This window comes from Pseudophryne corroboree, chromosome 1 (assembly GCF_028390025.1).
Source record: "Pseudophryne corroboree isolate aPseCor3 chromosome 1, aPseCor3.hap2, whole genome shotgun sequence".
Taxonomy (NCBI): Eukaryota; Metazoa; Chordata; class Amphibia; order Anura; family Myobatrachidae; genus Pseudophryne; species Pseudophryne corroboree.
The window spans coordinates 418,986,154-419,012,493 of NC_086444.1; the positions used below are offsets into that span (position 1 = coordinate 418,986,154).

A 26,340-nucleotide genomic window follows, 5' to 3' on the forward strand; every position below is an offset into this window, starting at 1 on the left:
TACAGTATCTTTAGTAGTCCTGATATCACCCCACTTACACACTATTAATAATAGGTGTGAAAGTCAGGATTCTCAGAGCCTATTCTCCAGGTGGGTCATTTTTTTATGGGCTAGTTATTTGTGAGTTTCCCAAGTGGACTATGGGCCTCGTTCCAAGATTTATGTTTACCCAGTGTTTACGCGATTTTTTGCGCATGTGCAGATCTGGGTCTGCAATGTTGCTCGCAGTGCCACAAATGCAGCAGCATGATTGACAAGCTGCTGGCATTTGGTGGCGGTGATGGGCAGTGTTCCAGAATATGGAAGGCTGCCTGAAGCCGGTAGCTGCGCCCTCAGATGCAGGTTCACTGGCTTCAGAACTGTGATTTCACCAGACACCCTGAGTAACCAGAGGGTTACTGAGATGTGTGATGGCCACACAGTTTATCCGAAGCATGCAGTCAGCGTCCTGCGGCTTTTACAGACTTTCGCACAGCCACTGCATACAAAGACGCAGCGACTATAGCTATAGCGACCACCACTGAATCGCCCTTATGACAGATCAATAAGGAAATCATATGTGGTACATGTTTATGGTACAGTTGTAAAAGGGGGATCTGTGCGTCATTCATTTGAAAATTGTTTGTTATTCTTACCCCACACTTTATGACGAGCCCCATCCCATTATACGGGTTATGTAGAGCTGCCACACCATGGGTCCCAACCTCATTAGTTACCCTGGCCTCCACAGCCAGACCCCCATTACAGGGCCGTCTTAACAGCAGTGCAAGCCCCTGTGCACAGCAATGTACTGGGACCCTTACCTATCCTCCAGCGGTAGGGATGGGGGGTGCTATCAGCGCAGCTTTGATGTCCCGCTCAGCATGTAGGACCTGGAACAGTAATTAATGCTAATTACTCCTTTACTGCACAGATGGGGCTAAACTGTAGAAGGGGGCATTGGGCTGAATGAACAAGCCCTGGTACATGACTTCCTGGGTGGTAGGGGGTGTTTAATACGTAGGGGAGGGGTGGATAGTGGAGTGGGCTTAATATTTATCATTTTCTGGTGGGAGGGCAGCTTGCTTGACTGCAGATATCTCAAGTTTCTGAAAATATATTTCTTAGCTTTGAATAGGAAAAAAAACTAGAGAGTCCCACCTTTCAGGAGGTTCTGGGGACTTGGGGATCAGATTTCAGGAGCCAAAGCAATTCACCAACGAAAATCTAAAACTGCATATTAGGCGTATGGAGCTGGAGCAGGGACCAGCTGCTTGAAGGCTGATATCTCTGGTTCATGGCATAGTAGAGACAGTGTTCACCAAAAGGGGAGAGTCACAGCTTTTGGCTTATACCATCAGAAATACTCTAAGTCAGACAAAACCCGATATATATCAGGCTGGGAAGAGCAATTAACAGGCTTGGTTGGGGACAACTGCTTTCAAGTCAGATATCTCCGGTTCCCAAGGGCCGATTTTCAAAAATCTGGTACCCCTGGAAAGAAGGGACCCTCAGCTATCAGTCTAGGGCCCTTATACTCCTGGGGCCCTTGGGCAAGAGCCCATTGAGCCCATACGAAAAGACGGCCCTGCCCCAGCACTTTTCAGCATAAGGCTAATAGAGTCTGTTATAGTGGGAGCCAGCTCAGACTGTTTAGCACTGTATCTCTGTGAAGCTTTGACAGGAGAGCTGTCTTTATATAATGTTTTTCTTTAGCACAGGTCATTGTATATGGCTGTAGTATTACTGCAGGTGGTCAGTCCACTTGCATATGATCTTTCTGACAAATGGATCCAATTAAAAATATAAGCATTCAGCAGAGAATCACTTTTCTGAGCGAGCGCCTTTATGAGACACTTATGCCACGTAAAGTTATGCCACATACTGGGCATGATTCAGCGGTGGACGCATTGCAAATGTTTGTGCAGTTGAGCGATTATTTGTTACTGAGAATTATTATTATTATTACATTTTATTTATAGGGTGCTACAAGTGTTTCGCAGCGCCGTACAAAGGACAGCACAGGGAGACAGGGGAGTACAGGGATATTGATTTGTCCTGAAAACCCTTACGGCACATGCTTTTCCTTAACTATGTATGCTTTTGCATATAGGATCGCTGGCATCAGGAACAGTGAGGCAAAACCATGGGCATTCCTGGGGGGTGACTGGGAGGTGGCCTGAAGTAACGCGTCTCATGGGCGTATTATGGAAGTGTCATGTCACGGGCATGTCAGTGCATGCAGTGCGTTCTCATATGCAGTACCACAGCCAAATAGGCCATGTTTAGTTGGAGTTGAGAGACACAGGCTGCTGCAAGTGTCAATATTGAGATAGATGATGCATCGATGGTGGAGTATTTATGACCTCTGGCTGATTTACACTGTCCATGGTCATTGAAAGTATGCGTCTCATGGTTTGCACATTCCGTCACACGCAAATATACAAGGGGAAGACTATGGACAGTATCCTATTAGCTGCGGTAAATTACCAAGGCTAAAGGTCTCGTCAGGGGCTATCCTATTAGCCCTGATAAGCCGGCGTGAGCTTTGGTAGGCAAACCAAATTCCCGGAAACTGCACCAGTTTCAAGCGAAAACGGGGCAGTTTTTCACAATAACACACAGGTTTAACTGACCCTGTGTGTTTTTGGGAGAAAAGCCATTTTTTTTACATCTGTTTTTTTGCACACAATATTTTACCGCGGCTAATAGGATACCGCCCTATGAAAGAGAATATGAAATAGAGATGGGAACCTTGTTTTAAAGAAGGGAGTCCCATTTTCCAAACTATGCCCCCATATAGTCCATATCGGTAGAAAACATAGTACACATCGCACCGTGTGTAAACAGCTTGCGATACCAATGCGCACTACCGCGGGTTCGGTATTGCAGGAAAAAATACTATACAGGCAGCTCAATTTTTACTAGAAAGTATACAATCTACAATAAGCTATTTCTAGTACAGGTTGAGTATCCCATATCCAAATATTCCGAAATACGGAATATTCCGAAATACGGACTTTTTTGGGTGAGAGTGAGATAGTGAAACCTTTGTTTTTTGATGGCTCAATGTACACAAACTTTGTTTAATATACAAAGTTATTAAAAATATTGTATTAAATGACCTTCAGGCTGTGTGTATAAGGTGTATATGAAACATAAATGAATTGTGTGAATGTACACACACTTTGTTTAATGCAAAAAGTTATAAAAAATATTGTCTATAATTACCTTCAGGCTGTGTGTATAAGGTGTATATGTAACATAAATGCATTCTGTGCTTAGATTTAGGTCCCATCACCATGATATCTCATTATGGTATGCAATTATTCCAAAATATGGAAAAATCCCATATCCAAAATACCTCTGGTCCCAAGCATTTTGGATAAGGGATACTCAACCTGTATAGTCAAAATCTGCCATAGCCAAAATTGGCCATAGCCAAAATCACACCGTGTGTATAGTCAATATCGGTGGTTCAGGGCTCCGTGGAGTTCAAGGGAAATCGCATAGTCAAAATCTGCCATAGCCAAAATTGCACCGTTTGTATGCACCTTAATTGTCTGGTGATCAGTATAATCATCACCATGCTATAACCTCTACACAACAGAAAAATCATGGTGTCCAGGCAGGTTGAAGATATGCCCCATACTGGCTTCTAGTGATTTAGGGGCACCCACATTTGAGTCAACTCTTTTTAAGCAGCACCTTAGTAGGTATTTTGGTTGATCACCTGTGATCAAAAGACTATAGGGCAGTGGTTCCCAAACTTTCTTGAATCACGGCGCCCTTGAGTATAAGCATTTGTTTTATGGCACCCCTAGGATAAAAGTTTATTGTTGGTATATTTGGGGAAAAAATGTAATTGTGCAAAATTGTGCCTACCTGTCATCATTAGGTTCAGTTATGTGGTACTGCACAGTAGTGCGTCTGTTTGTCCACATGTTTTATGATTGGCAGCCAATAGCACTGGTTTTGCCTGTACTTTGACCATAAATAATTTGATTATTGACCACCAACCTGAAGCATCCCTGCAAGAGACTCGCGGCACCCCAGGGTGCCACGGCACACAGTTTGAGAACCACTGTTATAGGGGCATATGCATCAATGCTTGGCGATAGTGGAGAAAGATAAAGAACCACACAGGCTGTGTTTGAAAATGACAGTTAGAAGCTGATTGGTTGGTACTTTAACTCTCTCCACTTTATCACTCTCCGAGTGTTGATGCACATACCCCTATATGACCAGGCAAGAGCAGAGATAATTATGTTTTCTATAGATGGGGAGGGCATTTTGTGCCCCATCTCCCCCATACTGGCACAAACACAGATGAGGGCACTCTAGTTTGGAAGAGGAGAGCCCTCAAACAGCAAACAAAATTTGTATTACCTTGGGGAGGGTAATAATGGTCTGGAATTTCCTCTATTTGTACACAATTTGTCTGACTGATGATTGGTGGAGTCCAAACTCTTTAGAGATGGTTTTGTAACCTTTTCCAGCCTGATGAGCATCAACAACTCTTCTTCTGAGGTCCTCAGAAATCTCCTTTGTTTGTGGCATGATACACTTTCACAAACAGACTTTGATAGATTCATGTTCTTTTAAAAAGACAGGTTGTACACTCACACCTGATTGCCATCCCATAGATTAAAAATACCTGACTCTAATTTCATCTTCAAAATATGTGCTAAGCATAAAGGTTCACATACTTTTGCCAATCACAGATATTGGATAATTTTCCTCAAAAAATTAGCACGTCTAATTTTTTTGCCTCATTTGTTTGATTTGGTTCTCTTTATCTACTATTCAATCTGATGTTGTATAGGACAAATATAGGACAGGGTTCAGAAACTTTCAAGCACCACTGTGTAAGCACAGTTTAAACTGTGAAAACCTAGGCGTACAATCTTTTTACTGTTTTGGAAAGGTTGATTAATGCTGAGGGTCACAAAGTATTTCTGGTAATTACAAGAAATACAAATTTACAATTTTAGTTCAACTTTTTTCAACTTCAAAGAAAAGAAGTACAGGTTGAATATCCCATATCCAAATATCCGAAATACGGAATATTCCGAAATACGGACTTTTTTGAGCGAGAGTGAGATAGTGAAACTTTTGTTTTCTGATGGCTCAATGTACACAAACTTTGTTTAATACTCAGTTATTAAAAATATTGTATTAAATGACCTTCAGGCTGTGTATATAAGGTGTATTTGAAACATAAATGAATTGTGTGAATGTAGACACACTTTGTTTAATGCACAAAGTTATAAAAAATATTGGCTAAAATTACCTTCAGGCTGTGTGTATAAGGTGCATATAAAACATAAATGCATTCTGTGCTTAGATTTAGGTCCCATTGCCATGATATCTCATTATGGTATGCAATTATTCCAAAATACGGAAAAATCCGATATCCAAAATACCTCTGGTCCCAAGCATTTTGGATAAGGGATACTCAACCTGTATTATTTTTTGCCCATTTTGATTTCATTATATTTGATGTACTAGAGAGTAATTACAAGAATACTAAAATATCTATCACATGCATGTGTTTTTTTGTGTTAGAGGATAAGGATAATGGTGTTTTTTTGAAAAATACATAGGGTCTTATTCAAACCTGATCGCAGCAGCAAAATTGTTCTCTTATGGGCAAAACCATGTGTACTCCAGGGGAGCAGATATAACATGTTCAGATAAATTTAGATTTGGGTGGGTTATTTTGTTTCTGTGCAGGGTAAATACTGTCTGCCTTATTTTTACACTGCAATTTAGATTTCAGTTTAAACACACCCCACCCAAATATAACTCTCTCTGTACATGTTATATTTTCCCCACCTGCAGTACACGTGGTTTTGCCCATTAGAGAACAATTTTGCTGCTGTGATCGGGTCTGAATTATACCCGTGGTCTTGAAAAAAGCAAGGTATCATTTGTGTGGGTACGGCATAAAAAATTACTGATATTGATATTGGAATGTGACAAGCGCAAATGTAGAAAATGGGCTCAGCACAGGTGTGGCAAAACCTCCAGCAGCAAAGGGATTAAAGTGATATGCACATGAATGTTTAATGTCTGTGCATGTGCATAGTGATTTCACCTTGAAGAGTTCCAGCAAAGTTTCTTCAGCATTGCTGGTCCCCACTGCCACTTGTTAAATTGACTAAAGTCACCATAGTCATAAAGGACTAGGGGATGGTGTTAAATGGCGGAAAGTAGGGCAATGATGGTAATTTATCCACAGTAAAACCTTTCAAAACATTGAAAAAATGCATTTATAGCCTATTTATCATCAGAAAATCATGCAAGAACTGTTGTTTGCATGTATTCTAAGAATCTTTAGAGGTCCATTAATCATCATTGGGGGATGCAAATTGTGACGGTGGATACTTAATTACCAGAGCAATTCAGTATTGCTCCGGTGTGGGGACAGCTGCTCCTGCGATCCGTAACTCTACTACAGAGGTGGACGTGATGCTTACCAGTGCTCATCAGACCTTGTGTGCTAGCAATGATGTAGATCAATGATGTAGGTCACAACCCTGGACGCTTTTCCCAAAGAAAGGAGTGGGAGTCTGGGAATCAACGCCATAGTACTCACATGCAAACTCTGAAAACCTTAACTCTTTGGAGTATGCTAAAGACCCCCATACATTACTGCGATTCTCCTACGGGAGAAATCGCAGCCGATGCCCCTTGAGCCGCCCAGGAGCTTCCTGGGTGTAAGGATCGCATATGATATATCGAATGTGGTCCTTTTGCACGTGACATATCGCATGCGATCCCGTTCCCTGATGCCGTAGCCCACCCCGAGTCAGTGGTCGGACATGCAGCACATCCGATTTCCAACTCCGATCCAATGCGCACGTGACCACGCATCGGATTGGATCAGATGTCAAACACATCCAAATTGGCCTCTTTTCACCCGATTTCTCGTCCTGATTCGTCGGAATCATGTGAAAAGTGGCCATATCGGACATGTGTACATGTGTATGGTCAGCTTAAGAACTAGGCGGTACAGTATATATGTGTGTGTGGGGGAAGGGGGGGTTACTGACTGCACACTCTAATTCCAAACATTATAAAGAGGTGCTAACATACTGAGACTTGAAGTGCCACACAGAAAAAAAAAAAGGAAAAGCACTCAGAACACTGGTAATCAAACAATTATAATAAACTTTGAAGTTTTAACATACAGTAGAGTAAACTGAGGTTCTTAGAATAATTTTAACCTACCCTCTATACCACGGCCAGGTGACCTCATCAGGGGGGTTGCTAACATTACTAAGGTTCAAGTACAGAATACATGGTGAATACTAGGTGGCCCAACTAATGAATGAGCCAGTTACAAAGACAAATGTGAAATTCACATTTCTGCATGTTTAACAGGCCCATTAGTGAGATGACATAAAACTAAGACCCAAATTTATCAAGCCTTGGAGAGTGATAAATAGCACGGTGATAAAGTACCAGTCAACCAGCTCCTAACTGTAATTTTTCAAACACAGTCTGTGACATGGGAGTTAGGAGATGATTGGTTGGTACTTTATCACCGTGCAATTTATCACTCTCCAAGGCTTGGTAAATGGGGGCCTAAAGTTGTGATTCTGAGATTAAGGACCCATAACACTTGTACATTTCCAATGACTTTTATGTAGCTCAGTTTATCAAGTTCCAAAAAAACTTTATTTTTCAGACCTTTGCCACCAAAGCTAGCACTGTCTGTAGCTGGCATAAAAGCCATCTACAGGATTATACTTGCACATACTTGTGGCTTGATAGCCGGGTTATTATAACCATATGATCCAGGCTGGATCAGGGCAATTCTTCTTCCTGTGCCACCACAGCTCGCTGAACATGTGACATCATGATGTCATGCTGGTGAGTTTCCGGACAGCTCTGCAGCAGCTCTGCTTAGTTTTACCGTAAAACACATTGCTGCTTTAAAATGAGTAGCTATGGGGTAAATGTATTAAATGTCAATATGGGGGAGAAGTGGTATCAGCACACATTCTGTGCAATGATACCGCTTCTTCCGCATGTATTACAGCGGTGGTGCGGGCTCAGTGACAGTGCAGACACTTTGGCAGCCAAGATGTTAATACATCTTGTCGATGTCACTACCTGCTTCGCCGCTATAATACATTTATCCCCATATCGAAATCACATCAGTTCCAAGAAATCGGAACCTATTACATAAACTCCTTTGTTTCTTTACTTTTTTTTTTAATAACACAGAAATATTTCTAAACCACATAGGCAGACATTATTAACCCAGACTGATTCAGCTGGCAGTCGTGGTTAATTTGCATCCATTCAAGACATACTTGAAGCTTACAGTGTGCAAGTAAATGTAGTGAAAACTAAAAACTATGCTGACAAAAATCAGTTTTACTGGGTGTACTGAAGGTTTCTGTGTACAATATCAATATTAGTAGCTTACACAGGGCACAATATTATTATTAAATGTATATAGTGTATATAGGTGCATTCAATGTGCTGCAGGTGTGCACATAGTAGGTGCCTGTGGGGTGTCATTGTCTCGTTCACATTAAAATTCCTCTCAGGTTTCAGTGTGGAATTCAATTTGCTCAAACACGAGGCACAAAGGAGTGAGCTGAGGAGACCTGGAGACTGCGGTGTATGTGTGTGCATGCGTCTCGTGTGTAAAAATGTGTGGGTCTAGTGTGTTTCTACATGGATATGTTTATTATTTACTTAAATTACACAGTGTCTGCAGAGCTGTAACTGATAACGACACACGAGGAGATAACATTCAATAACAGACAATGGGAATGAAGATAGTCGGTGGCTGGAAACAGCTAAATCCAAATCCACATGGAGCTTGCGTATACGTGTGTATATATTATGTGTATGTTTGGTGTATGTGACTTCAGTTTTACTATGTGAGGAGTCAGTGTGAGTATGTTTAGTGGCTGCGGTGTGTTTATACTGTGTGTTCCATGCTCTGCCTGCAGAAGGGAAATGTTTACATTGTATGGCTGTGTACTGTGTATATCCGATGTGTATAAGTAGCTGCATATGTGTAACAAAATCCCACAGTCTTTGATTGAAGTTTATGTATGGAAATGTGTGCGACTACACTGCAGATCTATGTATAGTAATGTATTGCTCATTTGTTCATCACGTGACTGCAGTGTATATTACATCTCCAGGTGCTTACATTTGTTCTTGATATACAGCATGTCATTATTTTTTTATATGTTTGTGAAACACTGCAGTATATTTGTAGATGTTTAAAGCGCAATGCGATTAATGAAGGGTTATAATCATGACCCCTTGGTTTATCACATCCCCCACTTCTCTCCTCCTCCTCCTTTTTTCTCCCTCCTTAGACTTTTAGTTGTTTTTTTCACATAACATTCTTGTTATATAATTCAGACAGGATTTCAGTCTCTCCTTGCCACAGTTCCGTATTCTCATTCCAAAACAGAACAATGGTATGGATATACCATTAATGGCCATTGGTTCCTTAGGTCCTTCTGAAGACGTGACCTCTGCAGAGATTTATCTTTTCACTGCTTATTCTAGATATATCATTTCTGTATTCTTGTTCATTTTGCCATGTACTGTTTTTTTTAAATGCTCATCATCATGTGGCTATACTCAACAAACACAGCCCCCCCCCCCCCCCCCAAACCCACTCCTATTGTCCTTAAATATACTCATGCATGTATGCATTTATTTAATTATTATAATACAATATATCCATTGCTTTACAGAAAGAAAATGTCCAAAAATATAGTTGAATATTACATTATGGTGACAAGAACAAACATACATACCAAATTCTGTGCTAATGAAAGTCTGCAAATGAGAGTTGAAATTCTTCAACCATGTATGAATTCCCTTTGAATGTTTTTTTTGTAATTGGTGTGTATACTATTTATCTGTGTATAAACGCTTGTATCTATGTATGCATAAAAAATCTGTCCCAAGTGACAGTGAGCCCAGTAGCTACTGTAACATGCAGCTGACTTACGATGCAGCTTAATCATAGAATTGATATGAACAATTCAGAACAATTATGTGTTTGCTTTCAATGTGAAGTGACAGTTCAGTGCATTCTGCAGCAAAGAGTTCTGTCCTTTGTTCCCTTTCCAGCTGTCCGGGGTGATGTGTCATATAGGCCAATCCATCTTCGGAAGTGGCCATCAGCTTGACAAATCAGCTATGCCAGCCCCCACATAAATTTTATCTATATAGGATGCCCCCTCACCAGGTTTTTACACAAATACTCCTTTTAATACTCCTTGCTTTGCTACAAGTTACTAAAGAACAGTCGGTTTGTTTGTTTGTTTGTTTGTTTTTTTGTGAGCCAAAACCCCAGAGTTTATGTCTCGTCTGAATGAAAATGGAAAATGACATAATTTTCATATGGATATTTATGTTTAAAATATATATATATACACGGTTGAGTCACAATATTATGACCACCAGCTAAAAGCCAGAGTAACCGCTTCAGAGCCCCATAAACAGCAGTATTCGCTGAACTGCTTTTTTAGACACACATGTGGAAAAGATATGGTGCACCAGCACACTGAGTACTAAATGTTCGGCGAGCTGCTACAACTAAGGTGACCAGCCTTAACAAATGCAGATAAATGACAGGATGATGCAGCGCTCAACCTAGATGTGTTGTGTATTTGTCTAATTGGTGGTTAACCTTGATTGTAAATAAAATACTATGACAAATGAATTAGTAGTTTGATTTTTACTAAGCATTAGTGGTGAGGCATTCAAAGTATCACAAAGTATCAACTAAAACTACAAAGTATCACACACTTTGCAGTGATCGGCTAGTTAATCTGACTGAGACTATGTAACAAACTGTTAACAATCCACGTAGTAAACCCCTGAAACGTCCATTAGAATGTGTGATTAAGCCACAATGGGCATCATGTACAAAGGCAACAATTGAGGATGTAGTCCTTCAGAGACACTTCTAAGAGAGTGCAATGTTTTCTGTACACTTTGTTGTGGTCCACGTGTCAAGGAAGGTTGAGCGCTGCATTTTAGACACACATCTGGTAGACCCCAGGTTAATTTTGACGGTGAGCTGCTCCACTGTAGCATATTGGTCGGTCTTCATGCACCTTCGTAGCCGACGTTCACCTCTCACATCAAAGGCATGTGGTGCCCTGCAGTTTCCACACCGGTTATTTGCAATGGTGCCATTTGTTCAGTCACGGATACACCTTCACCACAGCAGCAGTTCACAAACTGCGCTGTTTCACAAATATTGCAACACTTGGCCCAAAAGCCAATAATCATTGCTTTTTGCAAATCGGCTAAATCGCCCCTTTTACCCATGACAGCAACGAGTGATACGTGTACAAAGCCAGCACATGACACGCAACGTACTTCATGGAATACGTGCTGCCGACACCAAATGTAGGAGGAGGTCATAATACTGTGACTCAACTGTGTATAATATACATTGGGTGCTGGTGTGGAAAATACAAGGTTTATGTAAAGATTCAAAGCATTACAGGGTGCCAAGAGTATTTTACTATTTTTCCAGTGTACCCTAAAAAGTAAAAAAAGGAATAGGGTAAAGAAAGGAAATTTTGGTAGCTCACGTCATAGTGTATTCTACATCAGAACCAGGGCTATCTTAACGTATAAGCAATACTGGGCAGCTGGCCAGGGCCAGTGGCGCCATGACGGGGGGGGGGGGGGGGGGGAGCGTATTAACTACAAGTGATGTGGGATGGGCAGAGTCTTTCCTGTCATACTAACATATACGCCAGTAAAAAAACATTAAGAATATATAAGAAATATCTTTTTTTGTATTATTCTAATCATTTTTATGGTAAAAATTCTGGAGTAAAAAGTCTATGACAGGTGAGACAGTGCCTCACCTGCATATCGTTCCATACATCTCTGATCAAAACTCACCAAATTTCCAGCAGTATATACTACTGCACCTGTGTATAATGCCCACATGAACACTTTGGCTCATATATTGTGTGTAAATCTGGCTCTGGTACTAGCCAGTGCCTCCTCAGCCATTCACCTCACTGCACATCTCTGCTGACTACCCTGTTCCAGGTCTGATGGAGGGGCCAACTGGAGGCCCAGGTCCCCCTTTACCTGGCAGCAGCTGCAGCTCTTCTCCTCAGCCCAGCATGTGCTGGGCTGCAGTGTGGCACACAATACAATTTTTTTCTGTACTTTTTTCTAAGGGTGCATGGCTGTGACTCCTGTGATTAGGCCACCCCCCCCCCCCCCCTGAAAAGTCCCTGGTCCCAGCCAGGCTCTCTACTGCCCTGCCCAGGGCCCCAAGTGTCTAGGTGCCTTCATGAAGGGGCAGCCAGTGGTCATCTGCTCCCTGGACTGGTGCCTCTGAAGCTACTTGGGTAGCAGTTAAAGATGCTGCCCTGTCATTGTGATTTTGAATTACACACAATAAAAACTGCCAGACATGGGGTCTATTTACTAGGTTTTGGGTGGAGATAAAGTGGACGGAGATAAAGTCCCAGCCAATCAGCTCCTAACTGCCATTTTTCAAACACAGCCTGTGACATGGCAGTTAGGAGCTGATTGGCTGGTATTTTCACTCCATCCACGTTATCTCCACCCAAGGCTTAGTAAATAGACCCCAGAATTCTCGACCTGCCTTACAGCCTGCAGCCAGTAAGTGAATGTCTGTCAGCATGAATACTGGTGGATGGCTGGAGCTATCCATCAGAGTGCCGACAGCCATTCACTGAATGGAAGTATGTGAAGTGACGGCATAGGAATGCAGGATGAGTAAGTTATGATTTTATATTTATTTATTCCTGTGAATGGGTGGGTAGAGGCCCCAGTGCATTGAACAGGTTGCATCCTGCACAATGTTTTAGCGTATTGAACATGTACTGTACATATGTCATCTGCTTCTTTATCTTTATATTGTAAATTGAATTTTAGGTCCGCAGTTGCAGCAGTCATCATTAGTATTGGCTCTTGCACACACCCCATGCCAAGTGCAACACATCCGTCTGAAACAAGTGTCCCATCTGCACCCACACACCTGAGACAAGCACAGATGTTGGACTACTCATCCACTCCCATGAAACACATCTGCGCCGTGCATCCACATGATAAAGTTGCTCTAGATGTGACTCATATACGGTGCTCATTCCCACTGCTGATGCCCTGTGAAATGCATATGCCGACCTCATCTGCAGTTTTTTCCACATGCGCAGTCTGCAGAAAATTACACAATATATCTACTTTTGCACGTTTGTCCAGCTCAGAATAAGGCCAATTATGTGTCTTTCTAGCGCAAGGGTGTAAGGCAATGTGTTTATTATAAGTGTGTAATGGGTGATAAATGGTTATTCTTTGTGTACACAGAGATTCGAGAAGCCTTCAAGGTGTTTGATCGGGATGGAAATGGATTCATCTCCAAGCAGGAGCTGGGCACTGCAATGAGGTCTTTGGGGTATATGCCCAATGAAGTGGAACTGGAGGTTATTATACAGAGGCTGGATATGGATGGTAAGGCCTGGGAACATTGCCTGTACAGTACAGAGCAGATAAATTCATATTTTATATCTGTTCTCAAGGATATAGAACTGATTCTCTAGATAAATCCAAAAATACTGACTATTAAGTAGAACCTTATTTTGCATTATACAATAACCTTTGCTTTACAATTAAAATAATCTATGGGTAATTGCTATGAACTAGATAGAAAGTAGACAAACTAGACAGGAGATTATACTATATTACATTGCTTTTGTGTTTATACTGGGGAGTGACAAAGTTATGAAACCCTCTTTAGATGTAAGTGATATCCTGAAAGTATCACCCCATGGGGCATGGTACATAGTGTGTGTTGGGATAAGGCTAGTTTAGAATGACCTGCTTAGTTCTCTGGAGGTCTAGTCTAATGGATCAGTGGAATCAATCTGGGAAATGTCTACTTTGAAGTACATTTGTAAGCTCTGATGTAGAATGTTGCTGAGTCCAAGCTCATGCTTATTTGACTTTCATCGGGTCTTTAGACCGAATTCGGTAAGTCCCTTCTTATAGTAGTGATATAAAGAGATACTGGCTTAGGTGATAGTCCAGTATCAGAGTATGAATACTGTGATGATGAGATACTGGTACCTAGTAAAAAAACGGAAGAGCTAGACAGCTGCTGAGTATATGACAGCTCACTGTGGGGGATCTGGGCAAAGTATAGAACCCAACCCATTGGGGAATACAGTAGCAGCAAAACTGGGAAGCCTAATTCAGGAGACTTGCCAGCAGGTGCATTTGTAATGAATCTATACCTGAGATACCTGAGGTTGAAAGCTACTTACTGTAGCAAAGAGAGAGATTTAACTCTGAGTTAGATGGATGAAAACATATAGAGACTTTCAGTGTGAAGGTTACAGGTTTAGAAGCAGAGTAACAATGGTTACGGATGTCTTAAGACTTTCGGTGTGACCTGCTAACCTTATGTTAAGTGTACTAAATCAGAGGTTCTCAAACGCGGTCCTCGAGGCACCCCAACGGTACAGGTTTTAGGTATATCCATGGCTCAGCACAGATGGTTAAATCAAATTGACTGAGTTGCTAATCAAGTATCATGTAGCCTAGCATGGATAAACTTAAAACCTGGACTGTTGGGGTGACTTGACGACTGCATTTGATAACCTCTGCACTAAATAACTGCAGGAAAGAGAAAAAGTGATGTCATAAAGCTGTATATTTATTTTATCAAAGAGATATCTGGTGCCTATTCAATTAAACAATTGTTAGTGTACAAAGCTACTAATTATTGTATTTTATACAGTTAAAAATTAGCAAATACCAGCCACTGATGTCCTTCTTGCCCTCAGCAATCCCTTCCTAACCTATCCCAAGAGCTTTCTCTCTATGGACAATTATCTGGCTATAAGATTAATCACTATAAATTGGAAGTTTTACCTTTCCATATTCTAACGCCATCCCTAGATCTCCTTCGTCTTAACTTCACATTTACCTGGCAGATGGATTCCATTAAATATCTAGGTGTCCACCTTACGAAATCTTATTACCCTATAGAAAGCATACTACCCTCCCCTGTTCAGGGAGATTGAACACGCTATTTCTCGTTGGTGGTCTTTATTTCTTGGGTTGGCCGTATTAGCACAATTAAAATTAATGTCCTCCCCAAACTCTTGTACCTTTTTCAGACACTCCCTGTGTAGTGAGGTCTCCTCTGTCTCAGACCTTCCATGACTCCTCTGGAAGCATGGACCTCTCTCAGCTTGACCAGTCCCCTCAGTTAAACTCACCGGGAGGGATGTAATGAAGTCCGAGCTCAGCGGCCATTCAGGATACCGTCCAAACTCTGACTTTTTTTTAAAGGGGCAATCGTTACAAGCATGTTTTAGCCTTGTACATGATTGCAACTTTAAAAATACATCCGAGTTCGGCTAGCATCCCGCACATTTTCCAAACTCAGCCTTCATTACATCCCAGCCACCCTGTCCATTTGGAACGCTCTTGATTCTAAATTTGGCTTATCTAATTGTCCTTCGCCTCAAACACCTCTGTGGATTCATCCCTCCTTTCCCCCCGGTCACTCGCCCCACATGATCTCTACCTGGTCAGCAGCTGGTATCACCCGATTTCACCACTTTTTTGGTAGACTCACACCACAGACCTTCTCAGAACTGCGAGAGAAACACTCCCCTCCACAATCTTATTTCTACCAATATCTACAAATTTGAAATTTTATCACTTTGTCGCTTTCATCTCCAGACTCCTTACAAAATCCCACGGTGATGGAACACCTTTGCATCCATAGGTCTTTAGACGAGGGAACTATATTTCAGATTTATCACTCTATCCTAGTACATGATTCTCCACCTTTGGAGACCCATGAACAATACAGGGAGTTGGGTTTAGGTACTTTTTTAGGTGTGGACACCTGGGAGGCAATTCGCCGCAATGTTTTGCAGGGTTCTATTAGTGTCTCCATCAAGGAAAATACCTATAAAGTATATACCCGTTGGTACCTTATCCTGGAGCGCTTACACCACATGTACCCTTATAGCTCTAACCTTTGCTGGAGAAAGCTAAATACCAGATAGCTAGATCTTGGAAACAGCCAAACCCTCCGACCCGTCAACAGCTCCTTAACTGCATCTGGTTTGTTGTCAAAATGGAGTACATAACCAGTCTCCAAAATAACATGGTAGACAAGTTTAAAGCTGTATGGCCACCATGGTATAGGTCCCAAGATGTGACCTTTCCCGGTCTCTCATAACCACTCACTCCCAGCCTCCACTATCTTAACCTTCTGATGTCCTACTTCTTTCCTTTTCCTTCCATCTTTATAGTTTCTCTTTTATTCCCCCCCCCCCCCCCCCCAGCTCACTCAACTCAACTTCTATACACATTTTGTTTTAATCTTATTTCTTGGTTTACCCCTTTGTCTTCCATCCCGCCCCCTCCACCCATCTGAAATTTTGAGGCCTACTTACAATGACTTACATACGGATGCACATTGTGTCCCTCTAGTCATTGTTCATTTTTTAAACTTTTTTTTCTTATATTTTTAACCTTCCCAAAGAGCTTGTTCTCACACGCAATCCTCATCCCACCTTTTCATAACCGGAGCTGAGGCGATCTAGGTAATTAATGGCGCATCTCTTGTCTCTACACAGAGAGCGCAGCCGCAGTGCACCACAGTAAACTCCGCCCCTCAATGGCACGCTCTCCGTGCCTCTGTTACACTGTCCCTGGCGCGAGTTTTAAAACTTAAATTCCCCGGAGCCCCTCTAGCAGGGTCCCGGTCTCTACATACCGCCGCTGTCTTCGGCTGCTCTGAGGTGATGCTGCAGGCGCTCCAGCGCAGCCCTCTATGGCTGCGGTGTGAGCTGCCTTGGGACAGTGTCCCAGCAGCCAGGGATCCGTGCAGCCGCCTCTCTATTAGGTGAGAACGGATCCCCTTCAGCGCTCCCACGGTGCGGGTAGGCAGTAAGCCAGCTGCCTACCCGAACATAACAAATAAAATAAAAAATAAAAGTAAAAAAATAAACCTTCTTCTCTGGAACCTCCAGAGCTGTGCCCGGCTCTAAGGGCACAAAATTCTAAACTGCCTGTAGGAGGGGCATAGTGGGGAGGAGCCAGCACACGCCATCACTGATAAATTTAAAGTGCACTGGCTCCATAGGACCCCATCTATACCCCACAGTAAACCATTCTACCAGTATCCCCTATGGAGGACAGAGAAATTAACATTTTCATATAAGAGCCATTCATTAGAAAGGTAAGGCAGGATTTATCATCAGAGATATCACCTGCTTACAGTACTTTTCAGTCCTGATCTGGCCCACGAGACAGTCAGCAGTGCTGATTTTCACTGTTACAGAATTAACGGTGATAGGGATCGTGGGGACAGCTGATCTTTGGATCAGCTGTTCCCGCATAAGAGCAATGTTGAATTGCTCTGGTGTTTTAGTATCCACCGCTGCTACTTGCAGCGAGTTGGATACTTAACCCTTGTAATGAAATGCAGTTTTTAAGCTTAGTTAGATAATGGTTCCTTAACAGATTTCAGTGTTGATAATTAGTAAATAAATACATGTACGTATACTATCCCAATCCCTTTTATCAACAATCAGACTGAAAAAGCCATTTAGGTCTCAATAGAAGACAAAGGGGCCCATTTACCAATGATCGCATATGCAATGCAGTCCAGATCGCATGGCATATTGCAACCACATCGGGTGCATTTATCACCCGGCATAGACAGGGGCTCCCTGTCTTGAATGGACAGCGTGCTGTAATTTACATCAGTCATGCAGCCTTTTGCTGTGCACATATGTGGCCCTACCCGGTGCATATCCCTCCTTCCGCAGAATAATGTTAAGCTAGAACAACCGTTGCAAAAACAGCTGTCCCAGTAACATCCCGATGACTTCCAACAGCTGCTTTACCTCAGCTGCGAAAGTCTTAAACCTGTATAGATTGCCACTGTGCATGCGCAGTGTATGTCACAGCAGATCTAGAGCACTGTGGACAGCTTAGAGAAGTATGTATTAAAAAAACAATAAGTAAATAATCATTTTACTGCAGTTACATTATTTTATTGATTTTTTTGTATTTTATTTAGTTTCCCATCAAGTGCCTTCTATATTCCAGACACCTTGAAAGAGCAGAGGGATAGGACAGGGGAGGACAGAGGCAGTGGAGGGGTCTGAAATGCTTGACTAAAAGATTAAGGGCCTAGGGGGGTAATTCAGAGTTGATCGCAGCAACAAATTTGTTAGCAGTTGGGCAAAACCATGTGCACGGCAGGAAGGGTGAGATAACAAATTTGCTGCTGCGATTAACTCTGAATTACCCCCTAAGTACAGCAGCTCAGCATGCTATACTCTTGTATGTGTACTCCGAAAAAAATCATTTCCCTGAGTATTTGAATAATATCACAAGAATCATTGAGGCAGATGTATTAAGCCTGGAGAAGTGATAAAGCAAAGCTAAGTGCAATGTGATAACACACCAGCCTATCAGCTCCTGTCTATTTACATATTGAAACTGATTGACTGGTGCGTTATCACCTTGCACTTATCACTGCTTTATCACTTCTCCAAGCTTAATACATCTGCCCCATGGTGTTCTATGGGGTCGACTTGATTGCGAAGTTAATAGCGCCGGGAAGGATGTCCCGGCACTATTCAATTCAGGAATCTGCTTTGTCCAAGAATGTCCGTACTCGCGCTTTAGACAGGGTTTTTAGGTGGGAGAACAGGCACTCTCCAACATACGTGCCCTGCCGTTATGCTTTTTGCGTTGCGCAAAGGCACAAAACAGCACTAGTTTTGATGGATTTCTGCTCGCACAATTGGAGGGGTGCGTGCAGAAATCCACTAGTCGGCCAAAGCAGCATGCTAAACTTCGCAATCAAGTGAATTGACCCTTATGATTCCGGCAAGATTATGCAATAAATTGCCAATGTTAAAATAATGTAGGGGATACTTGCAATATCTCCTACATTTCAGCAATGATACATGAAGCAGAACTTACATATTACAAAGAAAATGCGGAAAATGGTATTTCTAGCACAGGTATTTATCACAGCACAGGTGTTTCTACCATAGGTATCTTTAGCACAGGTATTCGTCACAGCGGGATGCGGTCAATTTACCTACAATCAAAATCCCGATGGTCAAAATACAGACAACCATTGACCGACGGTCAAATCCAGACAAGGTCAAAATACTACAATAATAAAAGTTATATAATAGGCGCTAACACACTTGATGAGTATGAACAATGTTCCAAACTGGTTTGTTTCCAAAAGTCCCAGAGTTCGTGATATCGGTCTTAGTTGGTTTTCTCCAATGATCAGTACATGTAGAAAGAGAAACAAATTCCAATGTGTAGTAATTCTTTTGAACCTTGTAATGAAGGATGGTAGGGATCTAGGAACATGAAGTGTTCTCTCCTTTGTGTCTTTATATGATTCTATGGGACCACCCAAATGGTGTGATGATCATAAATGTGATTTGCTCACTTTCTTGCTTACATCAAAGCAGGCAGGTGGACACCTATAAAGGTATCTTTGGGACTCTTAGGAAACACCAGGTCTATTGGATTTCTAGCTTTATGGGTTTATCTCCAATAGTCAGTACATGTAGAAAAGAGAACAAAAAGCTCTAATGCGTAGTAATTCTTTTACACCTTATAATAAGGGAAGGTAGAGGTCTAGGAATATTAAGTATCCTCTCCCCTGTGTCGTTATACGATTCTATGGGACCACCCAAAAGATGTGATGATCGGAAATATGGGGTGCTCACTTTTTTGCTTACATTCAAAACAGTCAGGTGGACACCTATAAAGGTATCTTTTGAACTTCTAGGAAACACCAGCTATATTGGATTCCTTGCCTTCTAGGTTCTTCTCCGATGGATGGTATATATAGAGAGAAGAAAAGGGAACTCCAATGTGTAGTAGTTATCTTTGAACTATATAGTGAAGGTATGGGGGATCTATGGATTAAAATGTATCCTTTCCTCCGTGTCTTTATATGATGTTATGGGACCACCCAAATTATGTGATAAATCACAAGTGCAGAATGCTCACTTTATGCTTACATCAAAACAGGCAGGTGAACATATATAAAGGTATCTTTCACACTTTTGTGAGGCACAGAATCTCTTTCATTTCTTGACATAACACGCTTACATGTATGCTTACTTGAAGTATGCAGGGTAAATTCACATAGCAGTTTCTTTTGGTCACATCAGTGGTATGTATCCACAAAAAACCGTTTGTAAGTAAAAAATGGAATTTATTCAGCAAAATAAAAATAAAATAAAATGGAGAACGAGGGTCACTTTACAACGGCAGATATAACATTCCCAGTAGAGAGTATGAAAAAAGTAGGGCCCAACTGTTCTCACCTACTCTGCAGGGAGCCACAAAGATAAAGATCACCAAGTACTCCAAAACAGCATGTCACCAACGCGTTTCGACTACTTTAGTCTTCCTCAGGGTGATGATGGTGGTGGGATCCCAGAGTGATCAATTTATGCTCTGGCAGGTCCCACCCCTTTTTCTCCTAATAAAGTGGAAATCTCCATATACTATCATTGATGTGAATATATGATAAACATGTTATGTAAATACTTATGTAATAGTAAGTTAAAATCCTAATTGCAATATGAAGAAGTGTTATAAAACCTTAAAAACTTCCTAAATGTATTAATATCCTATTTTTTCGGGTTGCTATGACACCCGTTTTATTTGACCAATAGGCACGTCCCATTTCCGAGCACTAGAGATTACTCTGAGTGCTCTAGTATAAAAAAGACATGTCAGGAACGCAACATACACTTGTTTGCACGTCAGACACAGGAAATGTGGATGACGCGCTTCCCGTACCCTGTGTTTCATTGATCTGCGGTCCCGGAAGTATGCGCTCCACCTTCCTTAAATAGCGGTGTCTCTATATCTGGACATCTTTAATACACCTGATATATATAAAATATTTAAAATGTTACCACTTGTGGTTGTTTAGGTGATATATCAAGGTCCACAGGTATGGTTAAAAGTTGATCACTATCCCTAAATTTATTCATTCCTGTAGATATCAAAGGGACAGTGTGAGATGACAATCATCTGACCTTATGGCTACTACCAAATATATTGTGTGTATGCACACACTAATCCTGTTTTTACGGGTTACTATGACACCCGTTTTATTTGACAAATAGGAATGTGCTATTTCCGAGCACTAGGGGTTACTCTGAGTGCTCTAGTATCAAGCGTGCATCTGGAACGCACATGCGTTAGTTTGCGTATCAGACAGCGGAAGTGTAGATGACACGCTTCCTGTGCCTTGCGTTTCAATGGTCTGCGATCCCGGAAGTATGCTTTCCACCTACCGTGAATAGTGGTGCCTATGTATATAAACATTCTTAATGTGCATAATATGTACAAAATATATAAACATACTTACACTTATGGTTATTAAGTGTTGTATATATATTTTGTAATATGTCAAAGTTCCACAGAGTGTGGTTGAAAAAATAAGAATTTACTCACCGGTAATTCTATTTCTCGTAGTCCGTAGTGGATGCTGGGACTCCGTAAGGACCATGGGGGAATAGCGGCTCCGCAGGAGACTGGGCACAACTAAAAGAAAGCTTTTGGTCTAACTGGTGTGCACTGGCTCCTCCCTCCATGACCCCCCTCCAGACTTCAGTTAGGATACTGTGCCCGGAAGAGCTGACACAATAAGGAAGGATTTTGAATCCCGGGTAAGACTCAGACCAGCCACACCAATCACACCGTATAACTCGTGATACAATACCCAGTTAACAGTATGACAACAACTGAGCCTCTCAACAGATGGCTCAACAATAACCCTTTAAACAATAACTATATACAAGTATTGCAGACAATCCGCACTTGGGATGGGCGCCCAGCATCCACTACGGACTACGAGAAATAGAATTACCGGTGAGTAAATTCTTATTTTCTCTGACGTCCTAAGAGAATGCTGGGACTCCGTAAGGACCATGGGGATTATACCAAAGCTCCCAAACGGGCGGGAGAGTGCGGATGACTCTGCAGCACCAAATGGGCAAACTCTAGGTTCTCCTCAGCCAGGGTGTCAAACTTGTAGAATTTAGCAAATGTGTTTGACCCCGACCAAGTAGCTGCACGGCAAAGTTGTAGAGCCGAGACCCCTCGGGCAGCCGCCCAAGAAGAGCCCACCTTCCTCGTGGAATGGGCTTTCACTGATTTAGGATGCGGCAGTCCAGCCGCAGAATGTGCAAGCTGAATCGTACTACAGATCCAGCGAGCAATAGTCTGCTTTGAAGCAGGTGCACCCAACTTGTTGGGCGCATACAGGATAAATAGCGAGTCAGTCTTTCTGACTCCAGCTGTCCTGGAAACATAAATTTTCAGGGCCCTGACTACGTCAAACAACTTGGAAGCCTCCAAGTCTTTAGTAGCCGCAGGCACCACGATAGGTTGGTTCAGATGAAAGGCTGATACCACCTTAGGGAGAAATTGGGGACGAGTCCTCAATTCTGCCCTATCCATATGGAAAATCAGATAAGGGCTTTTACATGACAAAGCCGCCAATTCTGATACACGCCTGGCCGAAGCCAAGGCCAACAACATGACCACTTTCCACGTGAGATATTTCAATTCCACGGTTTTAAGTGGCTCAAACCAATGTGACTTTAGGAAATCCAACACCACGTTGAGATCCCAAGGTGCCACTGGAGGCACAAAAGGGGGCTGAATATGCAGCACTCCCTTAACAGAAGTCTGAACTTCAGGTAGTGAAGCCAGTTCTCTCTGGAAGAAAATCGATAGAGCCGAAATCTGGACCTTAATGGAACCCAATTTGAGGCCCATAGTCACCCCTGACTGTAGGAAGTGCAGAAAACGGCCCAGCTGAAATTCCTCCGTTGGGGCCTTCCTGGCCTCACACCACGCAACATATTTTCGCCAAATGCGGTGATAATGGTTTGCGGTCACTTCTTTCCTAGCTTTAATCAGCGTAGGAATGACTTCCTCCGGAATGCCCTTTTCCTTCAGGATCCGGTGTTCAACCGCCATGCCGTCAAACGCAGCCGCAGTAAGTCTTGGAACAGACAGGGCCCCTGCTGCAGCAGGTCCTGTCTGAGCGGCAGAGGCCATGGGTCCTCTGAGATCATTTCTTGAAGTTCCGGGTACCAAGCTCTTCTTGGCCAATCCGGAACAATGAGTATAGTTCTTACTCCTCTTCTCCTTATTATCCTCAGTACCTTTGGTATGAGAGGAAGAGGAGGGAACACATAAACCGACCGGTACACCCATGGTGTCACTAGAGCGTCCACAGCTATCGCCTGAGGGTCTCTTGACCTGGCGCAATATCTTTCTAGCTTTTTGTTTAGGCGGGACGCCATCATGTCCACCTGTGGCCTTTCCCAATGGTTTACAATCAGTTGGAAGACTTCTGGATGAAGTCCCCACTCTCCTGGGTGGAGGTCGTGCCTGCTGAGGAAGTCTGCTTCCCAGTTGTCCACTCCCGGAATGAACACTGCTGACAGTGCTAACACGTGATTTTCCGCCCATCGGAGAATCCTTGTGGCTTCTGCCATCGCCGTCCTGCTTCTTGTGCCGCCCTGTCGGTTTACATGGGCGACTGCCGTGATGTTGTCTGACTGGATCAGTACCGGCTGGTTTTGAAGCAGGGGTTTTGCCTGACTTATGGCATTGAAAATGGCTCTCAGTTCCAGAATATTTATGTGTAGGGAAGTCTCCTGACTTGACCATAGTCCTTGGAAGTTTCTTCCCTGTGTGACTGCCCCCCAGCCTCGAAGGCTGGCATCCGTGGTCACCAGGACCCAGTCCTGTATGCCGAATCTGCGGCCCTCTTGAAGATGAGCACTTTGCAGCCACCACAGCAGAGACACCCTGGTCCTTGGAGACAGGGTTATCAGCCGATGCATCTGAAGATGCGATTCGGACCACTTGTCCAACAGGTCCCACTGAAGGTTCTTGCATGGAACCTGCCGAATGGAATTGCTTCGTAGGAAGCTACCATCTTTCCCAGGATCCGCGTGCAGTGATGCACCGACACCTGTTTTGGTTTTAGGAGGCCTCTGACTAGAGATGACAGCTCCTTGGCCTTCTCCTCCGGGAGAAACACTTTTTTTCTGTTCTGTGTCCAGAACCATCCCCAGGAACAGTAGACGTGTCGTAGGGACCAGCTGTGGCTTTGGAATATTTAGAATCCAGCCGTGCTGTTGTAGCACCTCCCGAGATAGTGCTACCCCGACCAACAACTGCTCCCTGGACCTCGCCTTTATCAGGAGATCGTCCAAGTACGGGATAATTAAAACTCCCTTCTTTCGAAGGAGTATCATCATTTCGGCCATTACCTTGGTAAATACCCTCGGAGCCGTGGATAGACCAAACGGCAACGTCTGGAATTGGTATTGACAATCCTGTACCACAAATCTGAGGTACTCCTGGTGAGGATGGTAAATGGGGACATGCAGGTAAGCATCCTTGATGTCCAGTGATACCATGTAATCCCCTTCGTCCAGGCTTGCAATAACCGCCCTGAGCGATTCCATCTTGAACTTGAATTTTTTTATATATGTGTTCAAGGATTTCAAATTTAAAATGGGTCTCACCGAACCGTCCGGTTTCGGTACCACAAACATTGTGAAATAGTAACCCCGTCCTTGTTGAAGTAGGGGCACCTTGACTATCACCTGCTGGGAATACAGCTTGTGAATTGCCTCTAGCACTGCCTCCCTGCCTGAGGGAGTTGTTGGCAAGGCAGATTTGAGGAAACGGCGGGGGGGAGACGTCTCGAATTCCAGCTTGTACCCCTGAGATAGTACTTGAAGGATCCAGGTATCCACCCGTGAGCGAGCCCACTGATTGCTGAAGTTTTTGAGATGGGCCCCCACCGTACCTGGCTGTGGAGCCCCAGCGTCATGCGGTGGACTTGGAGGAAGCGGGGGAGGACTTTTGCTCCTGGGAACTGGCTGTATGCTGCAGCTTTTTCCCTCTACCTCTGCCTCTGGGCAGAAAGGATGCGCCTTTAACCCGCTTGCCTTTATGGGGCCGAAAGGACTGTACCTGATAATACGGTGCTTTCTTTGGCGGTGAGGGAACATGGGGTAAAAATGCAGACTTCCCAGCTGTTGCTGTGGAAACGAGGTCCGAGAGACTATCCCCGAACAACTCCTCACCCTTATAAGGCAAAACTTCCATGTGCCTTTTAGAATCTGCATCACCTGTCCACTGCCGAGTCCATAACCCTCTCCTGGCAGAAATGGACATTGCACTTATTTTAGATGCCAGCCGGCAAATATCCCTCTGTGCATCTCTCATGTATAAGACTGCGTCTTTAATATGCTCTACGGTTAGCAATATAGTGTCCCTGTCTAGGGTATCAATATTTTCCGACAGGGAATCTGACCACGCAGCTGCAGCACTGCACATCCATGCTGAAGCAATAGCTGGTCTCAGTATAATACCTGTGTGTGTATATACAGACTTCAGGATAGCCTCCTGCTTTCTATCAGCAGGTTCCTTTAGGGCGGCCGTATCCGGAGACGGTAGTGCCACCTTCTTTGACAAGCGTGTGAGCGCTTTATCCACCCTAGGGGATGTTTCCCAACGTGACCTATCCTCTGGCGGGAAAGGGTACGTCATTAGTAACCTTTTAGAAATTACCAGTTTCTTATCGGGGGAAGCCCACGCTTCTTCACACACTTCATTTAATTCCTCAGATGGAGGAAAAACTACTGGTAGTTTTTTTCTCTCCAAACATAATACCCTTTTTTGTGGTACCTGGGGTAACATCAGAAATGTGCAACACATTCTTCATTGCCTCAATCATGTAACGTGTGGCCCTATTGGAAGTTACATTAGTCTCATCGTCGTCGACACTGGAGTCAGTATCCGTGTTGACATCTGTGTCTGCCATCTGAGGTAGCGGGCTTTTGAGACGCCTGGGCAGGCACAGGCTGAGAAGCCGGCTGTCCCATATTTGGTATGTCGTCAAACCTTTTATGTAAGGAGTCGACACTGTCACGTAATTCCTTCCACATAACCATCAACTCAGGTGTCGGCCCCGCAGGGGGTGACATCACATTTATCGGCATCTGCTCCGCCTCTACATAAGCCTCCTCATCAAACATGTCGACACAGCCGTACCGACACACCGCACACACACAGGGAATGCTCTGACTGAGGACAGGACCCCACAAAGCCCTTTGGTGAGACAGAGAGAGAGTGTGCCAGCACACACCAGAGCGCTATATAACACAGGGATGAACACTATAACTGAGTGATTTTCCCTTATAGCTGCTTAAAATAAGAATTTACTTACCGATA

At 43.1% G+C, this 26,340-nt stretch overlaps 1 protein-coding gene across 1 annotated transcript in view; it reads left to right on the top strand.

Annotated features, from left to right (window-relative positions):
• Window positions 1-26,340, top strand: part of CABP7 (calcium binding protein 7) — a 193,144-nt gene that overhangs the window by 75,973 nt on the left and 90,831 nt on the right. Inside the window, exon 2 of the mRNA XM_063913359.1 lies at window positions 13,345-13,488. Within this exon, the coding sequence (XP_063769429.1) occupies window positions 13,345-13,488 (144 nt within the window). The remainder of the gene's footprint in view (window positions 1-13,344; window positions 13,489-26,340) is intronic.